This window comes from Nomascus leucogenys, chromosome 17 (assembly GCF_006542625.1).
Source record: "Nomascus leucogenys isolate Asia chromosome 17, Asia_NLE_v1, whole genome shotgun sequence".
Lineage (NCBI taxonomy): Eukaryota > Metazoa > Chordata > Mammalia > Primates > Hylobatidae > Nomascus > Nomascus leucogenys.
Genome location: NC_044397.1, coordinates 3,289,231 through 3,307,963, shown reverse-complemented (window position 1 = coordinate 3,307,963; position 18,733 = coordinate 3,289,231). Strand labels below are relative to the sequence as shown.

The following is an 18,733-nucleotide window of genomic DNA, read 5'->3' as shown; positions in this document are numbered from 1 at the left end:
AATGTTGACTATCTTTTCATGTGCTAACAGTGTTTGAAGAGCTCATCCTTTCTTGCCGTGACCATTGTGTGGGAAACAGTCCCCTTCATCCAGTTTTATCCTTTTCCAAAACAGAGCTAGCCCCACTTCTAATTCCATCATGGCATAGCTTGTATTCCTTGGTTTTGATTTCCTGTTTAAAATCTGTCTCCTTGTCACTTGAGAGACCTTGTGAAGGAAAAAAAAAATCTGTCTCCTTCTTCAGACTGTGATCTCCAAGTGGGCCGGAGCAGTTTTGCAATCTCGGCTTACTGCAGCTTCGACCTCCTGGGCTCAGGCGATCCTCCTGCCTCAACCTCCCGAGTAGCTGGGATACAGACGCGCCACCACGCTTGGCTAACTTTTGCATTTTTTGTAGAGACGGGGTCTCACTATGCTGCCCAGGCTGGTCTCAAATTCCTGGGCTCCAAGCGATCCTTCCACCTCGGCTTCCCAAAAACTGCTGGGATTACAAGCGTGAGCCACCACGCCCGGCCCAGTGCCGTATTTTTTTTTAAAGGCAAGGGCATGGAGAATAAAATGGGTGAATGAGCGCGGCGGGGCAAAGCACGGTGGTTGTTCCCCTTTAACCACACTGTCCAGGCCGGGTCCGGCGCTAAACTCAGAGCCCAGACACTCGCTCATGCGCATGCGCAGCGCTCTCTTCACTGCGCGCCCACCCCGCCCTAGCCCCGCCCTATCCCCGCCCTAGCCCCGCCCCAGCCCCGCCCCTTAGGGGCTTCCTTCGGGTCGCGACCAATTAGAGGGAGGAGGCGGGATCCTGGCTGCCAAGGTGCTCACTGGGTAGTGTCCGTAGCGACTGTTGCTAAGACTGTGGGTCGCCGCAGGTGGTGGGAGTTAGTTTTGGCAGCCCGGGCCTGAAAGAGGTCAAAGGTCATTGCAGAGCCAGGGAGGAGATGGTGAAGCAGACTATCCAGATATTCGCGAGGGTGAAGCCCCCTGTCCGGAAGCACCAACAAGGGGTACGGGCTGGAGCCTCTGGGGCGCCGGCGCGGCGGGGCCTCTTGGGCTGGGGTTGGGCGGCAAGCGAAGGGGCTGGGCGGAGGTGAGGGGCTTGCTGGCGGGCGCCGAGGCCGCCCGGAATCCCGCACACACTGACCGAGGAGCCCTGCAGCCTCGAAGTGCCCCGCGCACTGCTGTCAGCGACGCGACCGACAGCCAGGCCACTCCCACCTGGCACGGCGCAGACCCGGCACAGAGCCATTTTTTTGCACCCAGGCACACGTGTTCACGCGGGGGCAGACTAGTGCATGTTCAGTATGCCTGTATAGTGTGCGTTTCAACTACACATAAGCACTTATTGCACCTTTCTGGGAAACTCACGCAGCACCGCACATGCAGATACACTCAAAGGTACGTTTTGGCACTCGGGCAAAACGTGCAAGCAAGAGATGCATGTTTATGTACCTCTGAAATAATACAAATATAGATAGACACAAATGCACAAAGCATACACATATGTAGTACTTTGCACCCAGTGGGGCCTCAGTAATTAGTTGACTGTTGTTATTCTCCAACATAAACGTGAACCTTTACATATACTCGTTGTATTAATAGATATAGGTAGATGCTTAAGCATCCTGACCCAAAGAATACGCAAGTGTACTTCATTCAGAAACAATTAACTAAATATTTACTAGGTGCTTCCTCTAGTGTGCTAAATTCAGAAAGGTATAAAGAAGGTTAAGACGTTGCCCTGACTCTGAGCAATGATACTTTGTATGCTTCTTCTTCTTTTTTTTTTTTTTTTTTTTTTTTTTTTTGAGACGGAGTCTCGCTCTGTCACCCAGACTGAAGTGCAGTGGCGCCATCTCGGCTCACTGCAAGCTCCGCCTCCTGTCCTGGATTCGTGCCATTCTCCTGCCTCAACCTCTTGAGTAGCTGGGACTACAGGTGCCCGCCACCACGCCTGGTTAATTTTTTGTGGTTTTGGTAGAGACGGGGTTTCACCGTGTTAGCCAGGATGGTCTTGATCTCCTGATCTTGTGATCTGCCTGCCTCGGCCTCCCAAAGTGCTGGGATTACAGGCATGAGCCACCACGCCCAGCACTTTGTATGCTTCTTAAATGTTTCAAAACATCCCCTCTTCTGCCTAGAAGGGAGCATAGTCATTCTTATGTATCTTGAGAAATGGCCACCTGACAGGTGCTTTATCTGCATTATCTCTCATTCTCTCAAGAACCCTGCAAGGTTGGTGTCATTTTCCTCATTTTACAGATTAGGAAACTGAGTCTCAGGTTAAATAATGTGACCAAGGCACCCAGCTGGGGAGCGGCAGAGCTGTAATTTTTTTTCAATTTTAGAACATTTATTTTATTCGTTATTATACTTTAAGTCCTGGGGTATATGTGCAGAACGTGCAGGTTTGTTACATAGGTATACACGTGCCATGGTGGTTTGCTGCACCCATCAATCTGTCATCTACATTAGGTATTTTTCCTAATGCTATCCCTCCCCTAGCCTCCCACCCCACGACAGGCCCCAGTGTGTGATGTTCCCCTCCCTGTGTGCATGCGTTCTCATTGTTCAGCTCCCACTTATGAGTAAGAACATGTGGTGTTTGGCTTTCTGTTCTTGTTTTAGTTTGCTGAGAATGATGGTTTCCAGCTTCATCCATGTCCCTGCAAATGACATGAACTCATCCTTTTTTATGGCTGCATAGTATTCCATGGTGTATATGTACCACATTTTCTTTATCCAGTCTATCACTGATGGGCATTTGGATTGGTTCCATGTCTTTGCTATTGTGAACAGCAGAGCTGTAATTTTAATTAAAGGTTTTTGATTTGAAAGCTATCCCCTTTTTGGAAACCTTTTTTGCCCCCCAAAGTGACAATTTAGGCAAGGGCAATTTGGATCATATTTGTGAGTATATGGGGTGGGCATATTAATAATGTATTCGTGTTCCATATATATACTGGGTATATGTCTATGTGGAACATCATAACATCTTATGATTAAGCATTTGCCTCATATAATTTATGTATTTAAAACAGGAATAAAGTAGTGTAGAAAGAACCATGGGTATCTTCCCATTTTCTCTCCTCTAATAATCACTTACATGCATTTCTTTTTAGAGTGCATCATATGTAAAGAGTGTACTGTATGTAACATTTCCCCCCAGATTCTTAGCTTAAACTGTTGAGCTTATCTACATGGACTCAGCAGTCAGAGCGGAGGCTGGGATAAGGTCAAGAGACAGGATGGGTAGGGGTGGGGCTCAGGGAAGTAGATGGAGAGTCTTGGATTTAATATTGAACTTTCTTTTCTCTTAAAATGCAGTGTTTGGATATTTTAATGTACCTCATTTTGTATGTCTTTGGTGAGTCTGTAGAGTGGATTGTTTGATCCTCCAGGAAGTAGTTTTAGGCGTCATATTTTTAGGTGTCACACACACACACACACACACACAAAGAGAATGGGAATGAATAAATATTGAATTAGTATATCCCTGTTCTCCCTTAAAAACTCCACAGTTTAATGCCGTATCTTCTTGTCTGCAAAAGATTGTGGAGTTCTTTCTCTGACTAGAAATGCTTTTTGTAGTATTAAATTGAGAGTGACTCAAAGGTATTTTTTTCTTTCTCTTCATTTTATAGCTTCATTACTGCATTACTTTTATTCTTTAAGGCATCATGAAGTAAATTGTAATAACAGATAAATAAAAAGGATATATAAAATGAATCTTTGATAGTTTTAACAGTGGTAATGCTTTCCATTTGTACCATGCTTTATACATTTCAAAACATTTCCATATTCATCCTTGCACTTGTTCTGTCTTCTTAAAAAAATAACTTCGCTATCTCAAATAATATTTTTATGACTAAGGATAGAAAGCCAATATTACACTAAACAAGTGATCTGGTTCTAAGGGACTTTTCTTAAGGCCTCAAAGAGTGTCTTAATCAGAGTAGTGGAGGGTCATTAATGGCAGTTAATATTCTTTTCTGTCTGCTGAGCAGAGAAATATAGAATTTTTAAAAATGGATGTAACTCCTCACTCTTGTATGTTTAATGTCTTATACACCCCCTTCGCTCACCTGTCTGGCTATAAAACTTTTTTTTTTAATGTATTGCCCAACAGGATATAATTTTTAAATGTCTCTTGAGAAAACCTAGCCAGAAAGCCTTGAGCCTGATGCCATTGCTTTCTACAAATACTTTATTTTATGTAATGACTTTTCTGCATGAATTCTTCACATTTTAAATGAGAAGTTTCAATAAAAATATACTTAGGAAATTATTCAAACTTTCTGGAGATTTAGGTAGGCTTTTACTTGCTTAGGAATATGACTCTTCCCCCATAACCAAGCATCTAAATGGGTCTTGAACAGGAAGTATTGCCTGTTAGAAAGAATTTTATTTCCTGCTAAAAGACAAGAAGCCTTTTTAAAAAAAAAACAAAAAAAAAAAACCTTAAATCTAATGGCTTTTTTTTAATGGTGCATTACAAAATACTTCCATTTGCATTACATCATTTGATCCCCACAGCAATCTTGTAAGGGAGGTAATTCTGTTTTCCTCATTTTATGTATAAGGAACTTCAATTCTGAAAGTGGTGGCTGCTCACACAGCTGGTAAATTGAGCTCAGTGTTGGACCCAAGTCTTGGGACACCAAATCTTATGCTTTTATTTATTCCACATGACCTCTTTATAGGCTTGACTTTTAATTTTCCTGGCCATTAAAAATGATGGAGTAGGAAACCAGGAAGAGAATCAGAGAATGTTACAGTCCTAAGGGTGTTGGTGAAGACCCTGTATTTCCATATCAGCTTAGAAAGGCTAAAGGATTTCTCCCAGGTCACTTGCTAATTAGTGGCTGAGTTGGAATGAGAACCTTGAAAATGACATCAAATACATGAATTACATGTGTCTTTTGAAGCCACATCTCTCTTATCAAATGCCTGAAAATGTCTCATGGAACCTTAGGCTTCTTTGAACATAACTTGAATTAGAGCATTCTTGGTGAGCTATCTGAGATGGCTCCAAACCTAGTCCTTTTATCTCTGGTATTTTGTAAATGCTCAGAAATGCTTACTGATTGTAGTAAAATGTTAACCCCTGATACATAATATTAAAGCAATACTTAGATAAAGTGTTGCTTTTGGGCCATTAGTTTCTTAATGACAATAATAACAGAGATAGTCAAATACTCATATTTGAATGTTAGATCATTCAAAGATGATCTAACTTTGATACAGCATTAATTTAGGTTTTACCTCTGGTTCAGTTCCATATATTTGTCTGAACCCACACACAGTTCAAAGAGAAAAATTATTCAAATTATATGATATTATGACTTTTTAATCTTAAGAGTATAATTTTCATATCATTACAAGTCATAATAACATGGTGATAGTTCAAGCCATAATTTCACCATTTTATACCCATTCGTTGTCTTCACATTTGCAGATTTATTCCATAGATGAAGATGAAAAATTAATACCCAGCTTGGAAATTATCTTACCACGTGATTTGGCAGATGGATTTGTGAATAATAAGCGAGAAAGCTACAAATTTAAGTAAGTTTTTCTTTCTCCTTTTTTCATTTCTGTTTCATTATTGAACTAACTCTTGTACTGCATTAATATTCATTGTGAAATCATTAGCACCATTTCTTGTGGAAAATGCAATGCAGCTCTTTGTCTCACCTAGTAGATTGAACTCAAGTTGCCTTTTCACTGCTGTGCCCAAGGTGAAAAACAATGTGTATTTCTATATCTGAGATTGTATTCCAAGATTCCAGCCTTTCTTCACTAGCTCTGTTTATCTAGTATTTTCCTACTCAACCCACTATGGTTTAGCACTCACAGAAAGTTCCAATGCATGATTAAACTTCACTGAAGGTAAGAACTTACAGTATCATTTGTGTGCTGTATAGGTAAGCCTTCTTTATAATATATATGATATTTGGACCTCATATGCACATATGTATACTCTATATCTGTGCTGTCCAATATCATAGCCACAAGCCACATGTGGTTCTTGAACACTTGAAGTATGTTCAACCCGAATTGAGATGTGCTGTAAAGTGTAGAACATATGAAGGATTTTTGAAGACAGCATGAAGAAAAAAGAATGTAAAATATCTCAAGACATTTTTTGTATTGATTATTTGCTGAAATTGTAACATTTTGGTACATGAAACTTCTAACTTTGGTTGAAAGTATGTTATTAAAAGTAATTTCAGCTGTTTCTTTTTGTTTCTTAAAGTTTATTTATTTTATTTTAAATTTTTAAGATGGGGTCCTGCTCTGTCTCCCAGGCTGGAGGGCAGTGGTGGAATCATAGTTCACTGTGGCCTTGAACTGCTGGGCTCCAGTGATCCTCCCGCCTTAGCCTCCTGAGTAGCTGGAACTACAGGCCTGCACCACCATGCCCAACTAATCTTTTTGCTTTTTTAAAAATGTGGCTAGTAGAAAATTTTAAATTACATATGCTCTCACATTTACGGATGCCATTATATTTCTCTTGGGCAGTGCTGAACTGTAATGGCTCAGTTGAAAAATACTGAACAGCTACCCTTGCATGATCATCAGTGCCTTTGGTCTGAATACACTTTTCATAGCTAGGTCTTGAATTTAGGGAGTACAGCTATTTCACATTCTCTTTATTCTCCATTTTCAGATTAATCTATTTCTTTTAATCTCCACTTTTGATTTCTGGAGAAGTTTGAGCCCAAATTAAATCCATCTTTGATCTCTGGCCCAAACTTTGGTGATGGATTTCTGGATCCTGCTGAAAGAGTCCTAATTCTTCTCTTCAATGTATCTCTAGACTGTTTTACAAAGGCCCTGTTTTGAGACTATTCCTGCCTTTGCCCTTTGGATGAAACTATCCCAGATTTTTTTTTGTTTGTTTCTCTCTCTCTTTCTCTCTTTTTCTTTTTAAATTCTTTTCTTTTTTTTTGAGACAGAGTTTTGCTCTGTAACCCAGGCTGGAGTGCAATGGTGTAGTCTTGGCTCACTGCAACTTCCGCTTCTCGGGTTCAAGCGATTTTCCTGCCTCAGCCTCCCAAATAACTGGGATTACAGGCACCTGCTACCATGCCCAGCTAATTGTTGTATTTTTAGTAGAGACAGGGTTTTGCCATATGGGCCAGGCTGGTCTCGAAATTCTGATCTCAAGTGATCCACCTGCCTCAGCCTCTCAAAGTGCTGGGATTACAGTCATGAGCCACCTCATCCGGCCTTTTTCTTTTTAAATTCTTACTTGCTTTTTTTGTTGTCTCATAAAGAATTCTCCTTGGTCTTCATAACTCTACCTTTTGTCTTTCATATATAATATACATCTCTCCCTCCACTTCTACCTCATTTTCTTATTATGTCTTTTACAGTAAGTACAAGCAGGGCTTGCGAACCTATTGTTGCCTGGTGGGGCGGTCCTCACCTTGTCTTCGTGTCTCCCCATTGTCTTTCATTATATCCTTTAAGGAATAGCCCTAAAGCCTGTGCTTTTCTTTTTCTTTCTTTCTTTTTTTTTCCAAGACAGGGTCTCACTCTGTCACCCAGGCTGGAGTGCAGTGGTACAATCTCAGTTCACTGCAGTTCTGACCTTCAGGGCTCAGGTGATTCTCCCACCTCAGCCTGTAGTGAGACTACAGGTATGCACCACCACATCCAGCTAATTTTTTTTTTTTTTTGGTAGAGGCTGGGTTTTACCATGTTGCCCAGGCTGGTCTTGAACTCCTGGGCTCAAGCGATCTGACCCTCCTTGGCCTCCCAAAGTGCTGGGATTACAGGTGTGAGCCACCGTGCCTGGCCCCTGCTTTGCTTTTTCTGAAGAGGACATTCTCCAACTGATGTAAGCATACCTTCATAATTGTGACTTGTTACCAGCTGGCCTAGGCCAAAATCTATTACATAGAACAACAGTTTGCCGAAATATTTTATTCAACATGATTCCATTTGATTGATAAGAACAGTTTACTATGTCTTTATCTATGGACCCTATCCAAAGTATTCTTTTTTTTTTTTTTTTTTTTTTGGAGATGGAGTCTAGCTCTGTCGCCCAGGCTGGAGTGCAATGATGCAATCTCGGCTCACTGCAACCTCCGCTTCCTGGGTTCAGGCAATTCTCCTGCCTCAGCCTCCTGAGTGGCTGGGATTACAGGCATGCCCCACCACACCTGGCTAATTTAGTTTCCATTTTTAGTAGACACAGGGTTTCACCACGTTGGCCAGGCTGGTCTAGAACTCCTGACCTCAAGTGATCTGCCTGCCTTGGCCTCCCAAAGTGCTAGGATTACAGGTGTGAGCCACTGCACCCAGCCCCAAAGTATTCTTTATATAGATACAAACAGAGTGCAATTGTTGTAAAAGCACCATTGGCTTATTTCTAGATCTCCGAATTGAAAATAATGGTTTTAATATTCAAAATTAAAAATTAATAAAATATTCAACTTACACATATGTTCAGAGATAAATATTTAAGCATTTTAAAGGCTGTTTTCCCCCAAGAACATTTATTCAACCAATAAATACTTATTAGCTACCCACTGTGAGCTGTTTTAATTGCTAGGAATACGGCAGGGAACACAACGACGCTCCTGCTCTTAGGGAGCTTACACTTTAGTGGGAGGAGATAGAGGAGAAGTCGGTAAGCAAAATGTACGTCAGAAGGTGCTAAGTGCCATGGAGAAAAGTGTGACTAAAAAGGGGAATGAGGAGTGCTGGACGAGGGGGTGAAGGAGAGGAATGGTTGCAACATTTAATAGGTCAGGGAATGTGTACAGTAAAGGAACATTCGAGCAAAGACTTGATGGAGGTGAGGAAGCCAGCCATTCAAGTATCTAAGAGATGAGACTTTCAGGCGAAGGGAATAGCAAGAGTGAAATCCCTAATGGGGAGGACGCCCGGCATGTTTGAGAAAATCTATGTGGCTGGAGTAGAGTAAGCAAGAGGTAGAGGGGAGTAAGCATGAGTAGAGTAAGCATGAGGAGTACAGTAAGCATGAGGCAGCAGAATGGCCAGATCACATAGAGCCTTATAAGTCATTGTGAGGACTTGAGCCATGAGAAGGCAATGGAGGGCTTTGAGCAGAGGAATGAAATTATCTCACTTACGTTTTAGCAGGATCACTCTTGTTGACATGTGGAAAACAGGCTGGAAGGGGGAAAAGGAGACTAGTTAGGCTATTGCAAGAGATACCAGGCAAGAAATTATGGTAGCGTGGACCAAGGTGGTAACAGTGGAAATGTTGAGAAATAATTGAATTCTGGATATGTTGTGAAGGTCTCACCTGACAGAGTTTGCTGATGGATTAGACATAAAGTATAGTAGAAACAGAGGAGTCAAGCAGATCCTAATGGCTTTGGACTGAACATTTAGAGCGATAGAGCTGTTGCTTTCTGGGATGAGGACAAGCACAGGAAGTGCACCACTCTTTAGGGTGGGAAGAAGTCAGCATATGCTGAGTTTGAAATGGAGTTTAGAAAAAGCCTACTCAAGTTCCTAACAAATGAAAGGACCTCCTAAGAATCAGGAAACCTAGGTTATGTCTCAAGGCATATTATTGATGAGCTCTAAGACTCGGAGTAATTACTTTATCTCTGTGGATCTCGACTTCTTCCTCTGTTAATCATTAGACTGAACCTGTTAAAATCCCTTCTAATCGTGATTCTTCTGTGCTCTTCAGTGGTTTTCAGAAGACAGCTGATCAAAATGCCTTTTCAGATTACTATGCAACTATATTGTATAAAATGCAATATTTTGGGATGATGACATTTGATGTTTAATATATAGTTAATGGTTTATTGTAAACTTTGGTGCTAAAATTGTTCTTCTAAAATGTGTGGGGAAAAGTCAATAAAAAGAGAAATCTGGATTGCTTGTGTTTCTACCACCTGTTATTTTAAATAGTGGAGGATGTCATTTTCCCCCAAGGAATTCAATATGCTTTGTAGATATTATACTAAAATTACATTTTAGTTTAATTTAAATCTTGTTGGAAGTGACTGGTACATGGTAGGCCCTCAGTATGTGTTTGTGGAATGAATAGATCAATTAGAAATGAAAATGCTATCGTTAATTTTACACAAGGTACCTTTCAGAAGATATTATGTGTGTGATTCACTGCCTTCTTTAAAACTTCTGCCATCTCTTTTATTTACATGGTAGTAGATATAATTACTCTTTTTTAAAGAAGTGGGGTAGAAAATGGCTAATTGATTCACCCAGTCATCACCCATCTGATAAAAGAAGTGAACCAGCCTTATCATCATTCTCCTCAAAAGCTGAGAATATGTGCTCAGACCTCATACTACACAGTGTTCTGAAAAGCAGTTCAGCAGCTATGTGTTATGTTGACCTCTGTGTTATGTTGGTGTTCATATCTAAAGCTGTGATACATCTATAGAGTTTTGAGAAGCAATCTGGGCACACTAAACAGTAAATATTACTGTCTAAAATACAATCTTCCCTGCTAAATGACATACTAGCCAGAGTGCCTTAGATTATCTCTTTGTATAGTTTGTTTGCTTCTCTAAAATGGAGGTAGGTCAGCTGTCTCTACTAAACTCTGTCACTACTGAAAATATGAAAATTAGCCAGGTGTGATGGCACACCTGTAATCCCAGCTACTCGGGAGGCTGAGGCAGGAGAATCGCTTGAACCCAGGAGGCAGAGGTTGCAGTGAGGTGAGATAGCGCCACTGCACTCCAGCCTGGGTGACAGAGTGAGACTCTGTCTCAAAAAAAAAAAAAAAAAAATAGATTCTGTGTCTTCTACCCCGAGTGTTCCACTGTGCTTGCAATCCAGTACTAAGCTAAGTCAGAGTAGCATTGCAAGAAGAGTGAAATTGACACCACACCACCACCCCCTTCCCCTAAGCCATTGCCAATCTGATTAAACCTTCTCTCTGCAGGACGGGTCTATCTTAATTTACTTTTTGACTTTTGACTCATGGTCAACAAAATGAAACAAAACCATCCTGAGAATTAAATGGTTGATGCTAGGATATAGCACCAAATTAGTGGAAAAATAAACTTTAGTTCAAAATACTAAAACTAAGTTCAATAATCATACAATTCACAGTTGCGTTATTTTCTCACAGGTCAGACATCAGAAGTTCCTTGGCTGTTTACATCCTGTTCTTGTATTTCCATTTCATGCAGCTATCTAGTTTTGAATTTCTTGCCAATTGTAGACACTGTCCCTCTTGAGAGCTAAAAAGCACACAATTTGTTATTTGGTTCAAAGCTGCTGCAGTTTTTCAGAGGGATTTATTGTGCAGATCTTGTCAAAGCAATACTGTTTACCCACCATTTGTATACAGGAGTACAACAGCACAGTGTGGTTGAGACTACAGGGCAAACATTGTGCTAAGTTAGGTAAGCCCAGTGATGTAAATATGGGGTAATTTATAAAGCTTTTAGAAAAACAAGATTTGTTAATCTGATAGTGTTTGGAGGTGCAGCTTTTAAATAATTACTATTTTTCACATTGCAGATTTCAAAGAATTTTTGATCAGGATGCAAACCAAGAGACCATTTTTGAAAACATTGCCAAACCAGTTGCCGGGAGGTAGGATTTCCCATATTTTGTTCAGTGGGCTCGTGGTTTTTCGTGTCATCTTCAATTCTCAGATAACTGTGGTAGTGTGCTCAAGTGTATCAATTATATACTTAGGCTGCAGGACATGTAATGATGATAGCATTAATACCTTCTGTTTCTATAACCATTTGTTTTAGATTTAGATTCTGAGTCTCAAAACAAAACAAAACAAAATAACACAGCGAAATAGACTAGCTATTGTTACTCCTTTTTGTAAAGATATATAAACTGAGGGTCACGGAAATTAAGTGACACTACTCAGGGTTGCATGGGTAGTGGTGGCAGAGTCCTAGACGATTTTCTGACTGTTAAATTCAGTATTCTTTCCTCAGTACAGTACGTCAAACATACGGTTAGATGGACAAAGGATAAGGTATGGGTGGCCCCTTGGAGGCTGCCTAATGATGCTGGCCCTGCTCTACCTCAGTGTCATTTCAAAGCTTGGCCCTTTGGTTTAATATATCTAGCTAATTTTAGGCTGCTGACTACTAGAACCAAACTCACATGAGAGTACCAAATAAATCAGAATGCCAATTTATTAATATGTATTGGCAGTCTCCTAGGGACTAGACACTCAAGCCCTTTGATAAGCACACAGTCCTCTTATAGGGAATCCATATGAAAACTACTGCTAATAAGCTTGCTTTCTGATCTGAAATCATTTGGATGATGCCAATGACCTAATGATAATCCCAAGATATATTAATCTTTACAGTTAAATAATGAAAATTATACCTGCTAAATGAGCCCAGTTTTCAAGTCTGCTCATCAGTATACCTTTTTTAGTGGACATTGCTGGGAACACAGTGCCACATTTGGTCTCTCAAACTCCTGTTTTATGAATCCTGTGCAAACCATGCCCTTCTCTTTTTAATACAGTCTTCCTTCATTAGGTAACTTACAATCAAGAAGGCTTAAACTATTTTAGAGTTATAATCACAATCCAATAACACCTCTTTAGATGAAATTCAAGTCTCCTTGATTAGATGTCAAACATTTCTCAAATTCCCTTCTTTTTAGCAATCATTTGGCCTGTGTCATTTTTCAGATAGCTAGTTTCATGTGTTTTATTTTTAAACTTCCTAACATCATTCAGGAAGGGAACCTTAAGTTTCTTTTTCATGGATGCCTAGGTTTTCCTTCCACTACAGACTCTCTCATCTTGACCCCATTTTTTCCTCCAGCTACTGCCCTTTTCTTCAGCTTTCTTTTATAGAAAATATATTTGAAATGGCCTACTATATTCACTACTTCACTTCCTCTCCTAAACCCTGTTCTTATCATGCTTTCGCCTCCACTGCCTCACTGAAATTGTTTTTGTCAAAGTCAACTATGACTTCTATTTGCTAAATTTAATAATGATCATTTCCCAGTCCTCATGCTATGTGATATGTCTGCCATTTTGACACAGCCGATCACTTCGTCCTCCTCCAAATACTTTCTTCACTTGTTGCACTCTCCTGGTTCTCCATTCCTTCTCAGTTAATTTATGCGGTTTTAATTGTATGTACTGACCATTTCCTCTTGCTGTTCCCTCTGCCTGGAATTCTCTTCCCTCAGAAATCTGCATGATTTCTCCCTCAGCAACTTGAAATCTTTGCTTATAGTGGCTTTCTCAGTAAGGCCTTCCTGTAGTACCTTATTTAAAATTGCACCTCCCTACTTGACTTTATTTTAGCACATATCACCATCTGACTTTTTTTTATTATTATTTTACTTTAAGTTCTAGGGTACATGTGCACAACGTGCAGGTTTGTTACATAGATATGCACATGCCATGTTGGTTTGCTGCACCCATTAACTCGTCATTTACATTAGGTATTTCTCCTAATGCTATTCCTCCCCCTGTCCCCCACCCCACGACAGGCTCTGGGGTATGATGTTCCCCACCCTGTGTCTAAGTGTTTTCATCGTTCAATTCCCACCTATGAGTGAGAACATGCGGTGTTTGGTTTTCCATCTTGTGAGATGGCGTTTCACCATCTTGGCCAGGCTGGTCTTGAACTCCTGACCTCGTGATCCACCCACCTCAGCCTCCCAAAGTGCTAGGATTACAGGTGTGAACCACTGCGCCCGGCCCTGACATATTACGTAGTTTAATTCTATATTAGTTTTTGTGTCTATTTGCCGCCACTAAAACAAAGCTCCACGAAGGCAGGGGCTTCGTTTTATTCACTGATGTGACAAACTCCATGATAACAAGATTTCAAAACCAACAGGCAAGAGCACTTTTATCCAAGCAGCTCAAGTTGGTCCTAGTGGGTTTTATCTTTTATCAATAAGAAATATTCCTCTTTATCCTTTTTATTACTTTTCTCCTTGTATTCTTTTTTTTTCCTGAAATTAGTTTTGCTATTTTTTTCTGTCGGCCTTTGTCTTATCTTTCTCCTTCTCCTAGTTCAACTGCCTTGTGACATTTTGTTTTTAAGAATGGGCCTGATAAATAAAATATAGCTGCTTTTGCCTTTTTAGCTAAACCCACAGTTCTTGATCTTTAATTAGTTACTTTAACCAGTTTATCTTTATTAGGATCACCATGATTTGGAGCTATTCCTCCTATGTTATTTTCTTTCTCCTCTTTATTATACTCCCTAATTTTTTTTCCTTTCTTGCTTTTTGTTGGTTTCACTGTTGTTGCTGCTTCCATTTTCTTTCTCAAGTTGTACATTGTACTTCAACAGCTCTAGTTTAAATTCAGACATTTAAACATTTGTATTTTTCTCAACATCAAAAACGTTGTCTATGTCTCTATCTTGCTCTCTCTGTCTTTTCTCTAGTCAAGAATGTTAGGATGCTTTTACTTTGCCTCTCCTATACCTCTACAGCTTCCACTGTGGAGATCAACTGATATTTCTGTCTGAATTATTATTATTAATTTTTATTAAGATTTATTTTAATTATCTCAAAGTTATACCTATTTCTTTGTCTATCACTGTTTCTTGTATTCATGTCTAATTCTTAGATTCCTTTTGGTAATCATCCTCTAATAACGTCTTAGAAAAAATTCAGGACTGGGGAACTTTCTGAAGTCTTTCCTTTCCTTTCACAGTTAAATGAGCCCAGGAGTTCAAGACCAGCCTGGGCAACATAGTGAGACTTTTGTCTCTATAAATAATTTTAAAAATCAGCTGGGCATGGTGGTGCATGCCTATAGTTCCAGCTACTCAGGAGTTTCAGGTAGGAGGATCACTTAAGCCCAGCAGGTTGAGGCTGCTATACCTGGCCATTTGACTGGGTATAGCACTGTACGTTAACAGTTCTTTCCTCTCAAAACTGAAGATACTGCTCCATTGTCTCTTTGCATACAGGGTTGTTGAAAAGATGTCCATGCCAATCTGATTCTTATTTCTTTTTAGACATACTTTTTAAAATTTTTTTTTTTACTTTCCAAGTGTTTTTAGGATTTTTTTCTTTTTTTGTTTTTATGAAATTTGATATTAATGAGTCTAGGCATGGATATTTTTTTCGTGTATTCTTATCTCTCAGTCAGCTATTTCAATCTGAAAACTCAAGTTCAAGGGTCATCACAGGGACCATTTCTTTGGTAATTAAAAAAAAGTTCTTTCTTTTTTTAAAAAAGTGATTTCATTTTTATTTATTTATTTATTTATTATTTAATTTTTTAATTTTTAGTTTTTGAGACATAGTCTCACTCTGTTGCCCAGGCTGGAGTGCAGTGGCATGATCACAGCTCACAACAGCCTTGACCTGCTGGACTTAAACGATCCTCCTGCCTCAAGGCCTCCCGCGTAGTTGAAATTACACATGCATGCTACCACACTCGGCTAACTTTTTAAATTTGTTATAGAGATGGGGTCTCAGACTGGTCTCACACTCCTGGGCTCAGGTGATCCTCCCACCTCGGCCTCCCAAATAATTTTCTTACCCTAACATATCTATTCTTTCTTTCTGGACCTTGCAGTCCTATCCTTCAAATATTATAACTTCCCATTCATAGTTCTCCTCTCTTTGCCCTGTGGTTCTGAGTTCTGCAAGAATTTGTCAGCACATAGGCCAGGCGCAGTGGCTCACGCTTGTAATCCCAGCACTTTGGGAGGCCGAGGCGGGCGGATCACGAGGTCAGGAGATCGAGACCACGGTGAAACCCCGTCTCTACTAAAAATACAAAAAAATTAGCCGGGCGTGGTGGTGGGCGCCTGTTGTCCCAGTACTCGGAGAGGCTGAGGCAGGAGGATGGCGTGAACCCGGGAGGCGGAGCTTGCAGTGAGCCGAGATTGCGCCACTGCACTCCAGCCTGGGCGACAGAGCAAGACTCCATCTCAAAAAAAAAAAAAAAAAAAGAACTTGTCAGCACAGACTTCCAGCATGGTAATTTGCTTTTCAGTCATGTGAATTCTTCTTTATCCCTCTAAATTTTTTAATTTTTACTATTTTATTTTTCATTTCTAGGAAATGAAAAAGTCTATTCTTGCTTGTGAATGTGATATCCTCCCTTTCCCTCTGAAGATAATGATCTTCTTTTGAAACATTGGGTTTTTTTTTCTGTCTTCTTTTTCTTTATGTGTATGTTCTTCTGATGAGTTTGGTGCCTTGCTTTCCTGGTACAGATTTCCCTCAGATATTGGTGATTCTTAGTGGTGGGCTTATCCCTCTCATTTGAGAATGCTGTTGTCTGTTTGAGCATGCTGTTTCTGTTCACTGCGGCCTACCCTTGTGTCTATGGGGAAGGGCTGGCATGTGCTGAGGGCATGGTGTGTTTATTTGCTAGGCCTGAGGCCCTCTTTCCTCCAGGGTGCTAGGAGTATCTTACTGTCCCTAATCCAAGCTTCTCTTCTGCAGAAACATGTACCGCAACCGTGAATAGACAGATGGGGGCAGATTCACATTTTCTTCTCATTCATCTCTGTAGGAGAGGGTTGTTAAGCAAATTGACTTATTTAAGAGCCTGGGGAGGGAATCACTTTTTTCATTGACTTTAAATATGCTATATACAGGATGTTTATATTTTATGCAAATTTAAATTGTATGGCTTTGAAATGGGAAAACATAAAATACTAATAAAATAAAGTGTCATTTATGCACAATATGCACAATATTTAAAGTAATATATCCCCATACATTGAAAATCAAATTTTTAAGAATTACATAATTTGGCAGGCCTTTGAATGGAGACTGTACCACTTTAGATATTAAACAGAAATGTCTGCTATTCCTAGTGAAGATTAGCCTTCAAGAACACATTCCCAACATAAAATCTGACCACTTTAAACAAGCCCTTTAGAGTTATTCTACTGGGTTAACACATTGTAGCTTAATTCTGGTTACTGTATGCAATTAAGGCTAAATAAAAGTAATCACATTTCTGTCCAAAATTCTGTAATTCAGGAATCTCACCAATTTAGACATCTTTTCTACTTAGTCCAAACCAGTGATATCATGTGCATGACCGTATAGCAGGGGTCCCCAAAGCCCCAGGCCATGCACCGGTACCAGTCTGGGGCCTGTTAGGAACTGGGCCACACAGTAGGAGGTGAGTGGTGGTGGAGGGAGCATTACTGCCTGAGCTCCACCTCCTGTCAGATCAGCTGCGGCATTAGATTCTCATAGGAGCACAAACCCTATTGTGAACTGTGCATGCGAGCAATCTAGGTTATACACTCCTTACGAGAATCTAACTAATGCCTGATGATCTGAGGCAGAACAGTTTCATCCCAAAACCATCCCTCCAACAACACACAATTATTTGGTGGAAAAATTGTCTTTCACGAAACCAGTCCCTGGTGCCAAAAAGGGTGGGGACCAAAGCTGTATAGGACTGCATGTATGGGGAGAAATAGTAAAGCTTGAAGTTTGTATTATTGGAAATTAAGTAAAATAATCTTTGCGGTTATTTGTTATTTAGTACATTTCCACTAGGAAGTGCTTCATCACGAGGCCTCTTCTAATCTCAGGTGTCTTTGAAATCTGTTTGGGTTGATTAGTAACATGTCAAAACTGCCTTTTGTCGTCTGAATTTTGCTCATTAATTTCTGGATGAATTTTTTTTATAAAGGTAAGATTTAAGAAGTCTACCAATGTCTATGGTATTGCAGTATACAAAAGAGCATCTTGTTGTTTTTTTTTATTTGGTATTATGCTTCTCAAACTGAAGTGCATCAATCTCTGGAATATGTGGTAGGCTATCAGAATACCTGAAGCTTCAAGCAAAAATAGTACATTATCCTTGAGTGCCCATTTCATTCAAAGACTTAGGGAGGAAAACTATGAAGTCTAGACATTTATGAGGTCTTATCACACATCTGCAAGTTTGCAGAATTCCAGTTTTCTAGCAGAGCCAATCTATGTTTTACCTAAAAGCTTGGGATGTAGGAAATTTACTTTATGTGCAGTGAGTAATTTTGCAAAAATTTGGAAATTCAATGTTTTGTAAGAACATGATGGTTTGACCAAAATGAACAGAATGTGCACTGGCAGGAGGACTGGCTATGCTATGACACAGTCCCAGTAGCTGGTGCTGAACAGCTAAGGCACCTACACTACAATAAGGCCAATGAGGTTGGCTTTTGGAAAGCTATTAGTCATTGTGAGCCACCACTTGTTAACCTTTGATTTCACCCGTGATTAACATTATCAGGAGCAGCCTTTCAATTTATAGTTAAGAAGATTTCTCTTTTCCTTCACTCTCTTGTTACTGTAAAGAGACGGCTACCCTCTCAGATTTGGAGAAGGATGTGCTTGACTACTTTTGCACATGTGCTCTTGCTGGGTGGGAGGCCAAGGCTTGACGCAGGGGATTTTCTCATGGCAGGGGGCAGTACCACACTCTCAGTTGCACCAAGGTCATTGCCCAGCAGGACTTTTACCTGTTGCTCTTTAGGAAACAGGCTTTGCTGATAATGCTGTGGGTTGCCTAGCACACCCAGTTCTGCTAATCTAACCAGAGAAGACATCCTTCTCTTTCAAGACAAGGAGGCCAGAATAGGGAGAAAAAGGCTCACAAAAGAGGATTAAAAAAAAACTTAGTTATTCACTTCTGTGTACTCATGGTTTTACCTTTTGTGGCTCAAAATATTTGGCATCAAGTCAAATAATCCAATTCTGGCCCTAGCCCTGTGACTAACTCCCTATGTGACTCTGAATCAGACATAGCACTTCTGAATCAGTTATCCCTTCTGAGAAA

At 40.2% G+C, this 18,733-nt stretch overlaps 1 protein-coding gene across 4 annotated transcripts in view; it reads left to right on the top strand.

Annotated features, from left to right (window-relative positions):
- The first annotated feature begins 822 nt into the window (after positions 1-822).
- Positions 823-18,733, top strand: part of KIF6 (kinesin family member 6) — a 376,916-nt gene continuing 359,005 nt past the window's right edge. For 2 of the 4 annotated variants that reach the window (XM_030795953.1, XM_030795952.1), the window contains exons 1-3: positions 918-1,001; positions 5,453-5,562; positions 11,488-11,562. In XM_030795953.1, the coding sequence (XP_030651813.1) occupies positions 936-1,001; positions 5,453-5,562; positions 11,488-11,562 (251 nt within the window). In that variant the 5' untranslated portion in view covers positions 918-935. Of the gene's footprint in view, positions 1,002-5,452; positions 5,563-11,487; positions 11,563-18,733 lie in introns of all 4 variants that reach the window. The other 2 variants (XM_012496146.2, XM_030795951.1) reach the window with 2 other exon arrangements.